Here is an 8,165-nt window from a genome sequence, read left to right as displayed (position 1 = left end):
AAAGCAATAACAAGGAAATGGCTTAGTGGGAGCCCACCAACACTGAAAGAATGGTCTGCCACTGTAAAAGAAATATGTGATATGGAGATGCTCACCTACTCCCTGAGACCTCAAAGCAACAAGGCCGAAAAATACTGGTCAAAATGGTTAATATATGCAAATGTAAAAATACTGTGAAGTAATTATTTATTTTTCTTTTTTTTTTTTTCTCTCACCTCTCTCTCTCTCGCTCTATTTTCCCTCTGCTATACTTTGTGATAAAGGTGACTTGATATCAGATAATAAGACATTACTGAAATTTTCACACAGGGGTCTCCAGGGGTCTTCTTAGCAGGTGTGTCCAACCTACAACCCCATTCATTCCCCTTGGGACCTCAATAAGTTTTACTGTAACCCGGTGCTATTTGGAACATTATTTGCCCTTTTTTTTTTTTCTTCTTTTTTTGTGATACACCACTGTCTCTCTCCCTCGGTGACTATTTGTTCAATGTTCTATATGTTATTCAATTCGTATGTTGTGTTCACCTTTGTAAGACTATAAAACTGTTTAAAAATAAAGTTTAAAAAAAAAAAAAATCTGATTGGTTCACCAGAGTCATTTCAGGAAGTAGTCAGACCACCAACACATTTAGCTCACACCATCCAGTCCGTGAGTTTGAGATGATTTTATTGTTGAAGAAAAAGTTAAAGCAGTTTATTAAAGACAGCAGAATAAAATCAAAGAAAATTATCATAGAAGACAATGAGTATCTTAAACTATATGATCAAATGTATATGGACACCACAGACCGCAGCTGGTTTGGACTCTTACATGGATCTAAATTCACTACGTGTCCGCATATTTATGACCACATGAGGCATTTGATTTTGTGTACTCTTGATTTGTTGGTTACTGATTCATTAGACATTTAATTCGAAGAACATACACAGTGATGCTTTTTGGACTTCAGCGGTTTCCTCCATTCAGTGACCTGCAAGAGGAACTGAAAGAAAATGTAATGTCAGAGTTTCATTAGTGAAGCAAAATGTTCTAGAAAACAGAGGATCAGCGATTATTCCCGAAATCAACTTGATGAAATCTCAGTTCTACAACCACCACAAAGGTGCAGTGGGTGGACCAGAACTACAAGACCAGCTCAGACTGAGCAAAATGTTTGTGTAGATTCTCAGTCATCGAGGTCATAGTAGTTTCTGGAGCTTGACTGAGCAAACACACATTTACCCTCTTCATGCTGTTTTATCAGTTTGAGTTAGCAGATTGTTCCTGATTTGGGGACAATTGTGATTGCTCGACACATTGATCCGTTCCTCAAGACTCTCTCTTTTTCCAGCCTGTCCTTATCAAGAAAAACATGTTTTTAATGACTGAAATTACACTGACTCTCTGCTGCCTCTTGTGGTAAAAACCGGTATTACATGAAAGTGGAGCTCAGCCCTGATTCAAGCTCAGCTGATATTTCTTCCACACAGCTCAGCACACAGATGTTTGGGGCATAAAGTCACTGCTGCTGTTTCTTCACATTCACTTAAATCTGCATGTTTTAAACTATTTTTAAACAGCAGAACTTCTAATAAGGACCTTTCACTGTTGTTCCAAACCAACTAGCCTTAAGTGGAAGTGGGTTATAAAGCTCTGCAGCACTGATGCTGCACACCTACCACTGTGTGAACATGCAGCACCTGCTCTCTGTGCAGTATGAAGGAAACACCACACTCTTACACATCTCACTTCTATGTAGTTATTTCAGAACAAATTCACATATAAACAAACTTAAACTGCTTTTGCGGATATTTCAACACAATAGTTTATTTTGTTGTTATAAATGCTAAGATTAAAGAGCAGGAAAGAAAATAAGAATGAAGACAAGCGGACCAAAAATGTCTCAAAGCTCTGCAGCAAAGTGTGAAACAGTCCTAAAGAGACTTTAAATTACTTACAGTTACAGCTGTACACCACCTCCAGGTACTTGTAGGTGCCCACACAGGGGTCTCCAAACATTGAGTTGCTTGCTTTGACAGCACAGCTGCTTTTCCCGTTACAGCTGTGGATTCAGGTCATTAGTGAGTTGGCAGGTGCTTGAAAAATGCTGTGTAATGCTAAAGAAAGAGTCAGCTCTGTACCTGTCAGCTACTTGGCTCAAGGACTTTGAGCAGCTGATATTTTGGATCTGAGAGGCTGGACGGCCGAAAGAGCACGTGGTCGTATCGTGGCGCCCGTAATCAGCTGCATGGATGAGTAAAACCTGTCCTTCATCTGAGGAAGAGAGAACCTCAAAGATTAAACCAGTGTTTAACCTTCTCTGTATTTTTATGGCATCGATTCACAAACATGCAAAGATGGAGAATTTGTGCTCTCACCGCATCGAAGGTTTGCTATTGAACCCTCACAATAGTGAGGGATGATGGGGATGTGTCCCTACCACCTTTCTGAATACATAAAATTCTCTTTCATGTAATTTCAGATGATTAGTCTGGATAATGATGTTAGTATAAGGTTAACATGAAGAACCATTAGGAGAAATTTTACATTAAACATTCATTTACCTGAACTCATGAATAAACATGTTGCTGCCAGCACTGAAAAACAAAGAGAGAAACCTCAGTGTGTGTGAACCACAGCTGATTTATTCATTTATCTTCTGTAGAAATAAGTTAACAGTGTTTGATATGAACTTTCATTTGTCTCAAAACTCACACATGAAATGAAAATGAATAAAGGTTTAGGGTTTGCACACCTTTATAAATGCCTGATAAAAATACATGTACAGTATACACCATCATTCCCACTGCACTTTATGCACATGTAAGAAAATCACTGTGACCTTTCTGCTAGTGTATTTTACTGTATACACTAAACATAGTAAAGGTATTCATGTGTTTTATTGATTCTGCATTTAAGCACTTTTGGGTTGTTGTAACTTTTTTCCAATATTTCTTTAATTCCCGTTTTCTTCCTGATCCTTGTGCTGCTGTAACAGGTGCATTTTTCCAGTGTGGCATTAATAAAGTCTAAAAGGAAGACTGGGTGTTAAACACAGCACTTACTTATAAAATACAACAAAAACATAAATGACACATTTATAAGAGCTACTTTTAGATTTTTGCTGTGAGACATTAATTATTTTATGAACAATTTAAGATTCATTAAGACCTGGATTGTTGTAGAAATCCTAATTAAACCTGTTTAAAATTATACTTTTGTTCTGCTGTCACCTTTAGCAAACTTGGATCCTGACCCTGTATTCTGCATTCATACATTTTAATAATTTAACATCCAGAATTTTATTTACAACCTGCCAAACTAAGAGCTTCTACTTGTAACTCATTCATTTATTTTTAAGATATTTACAAACCATTTTTTTTTAAAAAAGGTTATAAATAAAGATTATGACACCAAAGTTGGTTCAAAAGCAGCTGAAGTACCACTAAAACGCTACAGAGGCAGGTCAAAGTGCAGCACAGCATGAAGAGTGATACTCACACAGTGTGCCGCTGAGTCCGGAGCAGAGCATGGTGTTAGACCTGGATATGAGTGAAGACCTGAGCTGATGGTGGATCCAACAGAAACCTGCTCTATTTGTACGTTTGGATGAGAACTGCAGCAAAACCAGCAGCCAATCAAAAAGTTAGAACATTTTCCTGGTAAGTTGCAACAGACCGAAGCAGGAAAGAGTTAATTAAACATTAACCTCATGAGTCACAAGACAGACAGAACACACAGATACCAAAAACAAAATATATATGTAAATATAAAAAGGGCATATCTGATGGAGGATTTGGTATCCTGACAAGAAACCAGACCCACAGCTTCCTGATTGACAGGTTTTTGTTGACTTAAAGGAGAACATGAACGAGCATCCATACCAAGTTTCTAGACTGTGAATGAATGTGTATCTTTGTGCATTTGTTACAGTCCTCGTGGGCGTATTTGGGTGGGTGAATGCGTGTAGGTAGGGATGTGTGTGTATATGTATGCACATATGTGGGTGGGTGTGTGTGCACATGAGCATACGTGGGTGGGTGGGTGTGTGTGTGCGCATGAGCATATGTGGGTGTGTGTGTGTGTGTGCATGGCTGGACCTGAGTCTGGGCCTTCTTGTGCCTTGCCTCCCGGCTGCTTCTCGTTGGTTGCTCTTACATCCCCCACCTCCCCGGGGTGTGGGCACCTTGGGGTTACTGGGCTGGGCTGGATGTTCTGGCGTGGGTGTCGACCTGCTCTCCTGGGGGCTGTGGGCCGGGGTGGCTTGGGCTTCTCCTGCGTGGGGGGGGAGCTCTGTGGTATGTCGGGCGGTTCTTGGGCAGCTGGGCCCTGGGGCCCTGCTGCCAGCCTGCACGGGGGGCTGGCCTCGGGGGGGGCTGGTTTCCTGTTGCCTCAAATTCCCTGGGGCCCTTGCTCCTCGACTGGAGGGGCTCCATCTGGGACCTCCCTCTGCTGGGGTGGGCATGCGGTTGTCACTGGAATGTGCGGCCACGGGTTTTCGTGGCTCTTGATGGGCTGCGGATGGCTCGGATTTCCTGGGTCCCTCTCTGCCTGCCTCTGGCTCCTTATGGGCAGAGCAGCGGCTTTCCGCCCTCATTGGTAAGTGTATTTCATGACACAGACACAGACACTAACGCAATCACAGCATAATGAAATTGTTGTTCTTATGCTTCATTTTGTTGTGCCTTTTCCACATAGTTATTTTTCCAGGTATTGCTTGTTTTGGCTTTTTTGGTATGTTGTCTTTTTTCTTTCTTTTGTAGTTGCAGCATTTGAATTGTTTTGGTTAGTTTAGTGGTGCTCTGTCCTCTTTTTCTGTCTTCTCCCCTTTCTCTCTCTCCTTTTTATTTTCTTTTTTTTTTTTCCTCAGCCTGTCAACTAGAATTAAATGTATATGTACACAAAAAAATAAATAAAATAAAAACACAAACATTAACAAGAAAAGCTTATAGAGACTCTGTAGAGCTTATCTTGAAAGAACAAATATGTTTGGCACAACAGTGTATTCAGATCACAATTATGCTGTTCATAATTTTTATGGACAGAATTTCTAGGCGTAGCCAGGTGGCGGAAGGCTTCTTTCTTGGTGGCCTGAGAGTCTCATCTCTGCTCTTTGCAGATGGTGCGGTTCTGTTGGCTTCATCAGGGGGGGGCCTCCAGCTCGCAGTGGAACGGTTTACAGCCGGGTGTGAAGCGGCTGGCATGAGAATCAGCACCTCTAAGTCTGAGGCCATGGTCCTCAGACGGAAAAGGGTGGAGTGCCCTCTCCGGCTCAGGGACAAGTTCCTGCCTCAAGTGGAGGAGTTCAAGTATCTCGGGGTCTTGTTCACGAGTGATGGGAGAATGGAGCGGGAGATCGACAGACGGATCAGGGCTGCTTCTGCAGTGTCTGTCGTGGTGAAGAGGGAGCTTAGTGTAAAGGCAAAGCTCTTGATTTACCGGTCGATCTACGTTCCTACTCTCACCTATGGTCATGAGCTTTGGGTAGTGACCGAAAGAATAAGATCGCGAATACAAGCGGCAGAAATGAGTTTCCTTCGAAGGGTGGCTGGCCTCTCCCTTAGAGATAAGGTGAGGAGTGCAGCTATCCCGGAGGGGCTCAGAGTAGAGCCGCTGCTCCTCCACATTAAAAGGAGCCAGTTGAGGTGGTTCGGGCATCTGATTAAGATGCCTCCTGGCCGCCTCTTCGGTAGGGTGTTCCAGGCATGTCCCACCAGGAGGAGGCCCTGTCGTAGACCCAGGACACGCTGGAGAGATTATATCTCTCGGCTGACCTGGGAACACCTTGGGGTCCTTCCGGATGAGCTGGAGGAGGTGGCTGGGGAGAGGGAAGCCTGGGCTTCTCTGCTTAGGCTTCTGCCCCCGCGATCCGGCCCCTGATAAACGGAAGAGAATGGATGGATGGATGGTGGTGGGTCATGAATAATGTTACCAGTTGAGTCTTTAATAGAAAAAATAGCTGTTTTTTATTTAATTTTAATTGGTTGGCCAGGAATTTTCCAGATTTATTTCCATGTTCAAAGTTTTCCAAACACAGCCTCTGCAACATAAATTGCGTCCTCTTATCAATGATTTCATTTTATTCCAGTTTCACTTTCCTCAGGTTGTTAATTATATGTTCTTGTGGTGAGGCAGCATAGGCAGTTTCTAAAGATTTAATTTTTTGTTCTAATTCTAACACAAGTGTTTTTTCTTTATTTTTCTTATGCGAGCAGTAAGATATTATTCTGTCCCTCATGACTGCCTTTCCTGCTTTCCAAAGAACACTTGGTGATATTTCAGGTAGATCATTATTTTCTAAATAGGTTGTCCATTTCTTTTTGACCTAATGACTGAAATCTTGTTCTTTAAGTAATGATGTATTAAATCTCTGTGTCAGAGACATAGACACTGGTGTATGATCACTGATAGTGATAGGATGAATCTGAGTGTCTGTGATATCCATCATCATGAAGCTGCTAACTAAAAAGTAGTCTAAGTGGGAGTGAGAGTGATGAACTGGTGAGATAAAAGTATAATCTCTCAGAGTGGGGTGATGTGAACGCCAAGCATCACAAAGACCAAAATCCTTCATGTACTGTTTAAGAATGTCTGCAGACTGCCAGTTCCTCTGACTCACTGCTGTACTGAGCCTGTCAGTATCTGCATTAAGCACCAGGTTGAAGTCTCCTCCTATTATAAGTGTGGAGTCAGAGTGATCCGAGAGTGAGGTGAAAGAAGGAGGGGTCATCAACATTTGGTCCATATATGCTAGCGATACATAAATCTATAGTCTGAATAGTTAACTATTATTAATCTACCTTTTGGGTCAGACGTAGTATTTCTAATGGTGAAATTTATCCTATTGTTAATCAATATAGCTGCACCTCTTTGTTTGGAGTTGTAGCAGACCGAGTACACATGAGTGAACTGTGAAAAGGAGAGTATGTGTACAGTTATTTTTGACACGTGTCTCCTGTAGAAAGACAACATCAGCCTGTAAATCATTAACTAATTAATAATTTTTAGTCTCTTTTCCCTTGAACCAACTCCACGTACATTCCATGAGAAAAACCTCAGTGTGCTCATGTTTACACTAGCCTGTGAAGCATTGTGTTCACTAAATATGGGTGTGTGTGCATGTACTGCACGGGCACAGATGCATCCTGCATGACCCGGTGTATCCTGTATGACTGCGTGTTTGCTGTATGTCCACGTGGCAAACATGTTGGGTGCAGAAAGAGAATAGAAAAGCAGTGTAAAGTGAGAGAGAGATGAAACGGTGTAAACAGCAAAGAGCCTTTCCAAAGTGGCATAAAAAAGAAAAAAAAAAGAAAAAGCACATGATAACAAATCAATGCGCTATGCTTACTGAACCGGCATTAATTGTTATATACAGACACGTCTAATGAACCTGAAGAAAAAGGGAGTGATGAAGAGTCACAGAGAAAGGCGTTGTTGTGAACACAGATCACCTGTTAGATCAGTACAAGCCATGGAGTGGTTTCCTGACAGCTCGGGAGCCTCCTTGGATGTTTTTCCGGATCGGGAACAGGACCCTGCGTCACTCCAGGTTCTCCTTGGGAAACTGGTCGTTACCACTAAAGTCCATTCCTTTCAGCTCCCGGCCGCGGATCTTCACCAGCTCTCTTTGCTTGAAACATTCAAATTTGGCCACGATCGGTCTGGGTCTGTGTCCTCCGGGTCACTTGGCTCCTAAGCGGTGAACACGATCGAAGGTGATGGTCTTCACTACAATCCTCCGGGAGCTTCAGGTGGGTTTGAATAAATTCCTTCACTGTTGTCTCCGGGTCTTCATAAACCTCCTCCGTTATTCCCAAAAACACAAGGTTGTCCCTCATGCTGCGGGCCTGGAGCTCGGTGACAGTTTCCTTGATTGTTTTATTATCTTCCGAGAGCAGAGACATTTCCTCGGTGAGAGAATTCACCGACTCTCTGAGGACGGCGTTTTCTGCAGCAAGTGTTTCCACCTGCTGCAGACTACACTCTACAGATGCACGGAGAGCCTGAAACTCCTTGTGGAGGATTTCCGGAAAAGAGAGGTGAGCGTCAAAACTGGACAGTTTCTTGTTTATGGATTCCAAAATATTAAAACAATGTAACTGGAATGTGGAGAGGCAGCATCTGGGGAATCTTCAGGGCAACTCCTCTTGGTGGATGGATTATTATTAGCCAAGTGGCAGAA

General features: G+C 42.5%; 1 protein-coding gene across 1 annotated transcript in view; it reads right to left on the bottom strand.

Moving 5' to 3' along the window:
* Positions 1-740: 740 nt before the first annotated feature.
* LOC115783071 (L-rhamnose-binding lectin CSL2-like) overlaps positions 741-8,165 on the bottom strand; it is a 30,649-nt gene continuing 23,224 nt past the window's right edge. Inside the window, exons 9-13 of the mRNA XM_030733713.1 lie at positions 5,738-5,754; positions 2,359-2,392; positions 2,122-2,254; positions 1,939-2,042; positions 741-983 (exon numbers count right to left, since the gene is read on the bottom strand). Of these exons, the coding sequence (XP_030589573.1) occupies positions 964-983; positions 1,939-2,042; positions 2,122-2,254; positions 2,359-2,392; positions 5,738-5,754 (308 nt within the window). The 3' untranslated portion in view covers positions 741-963. The remainder of the gene's footprint in view (positions 984-1,938; positions 2,043-2,121; positions 2,255-2,358; positions 2,393-5,737; positions 5,755-8,165) is intronic.

Source organism: Archocentrus centrarchus, chromosome 7, assembly GCF_007364275.1.
Source record: "Archocentrus centrarchus isolate MPI-CPG fArcCen1 chromosome 7, fArcCen1, whole genome shotgun sequence".
Lineage (NCBI taxonomy): Eukaryota > Metazoa > Chordata > Actinopteri > Cichliformes > Cichlidae > Archocentrus > Archocentrus centrarchus.
The sequence above is the reverse complement of the archived record's forward strand: the minus strand, read 5'-3'. Positions and strand labels throughout refer to the sequence as shown.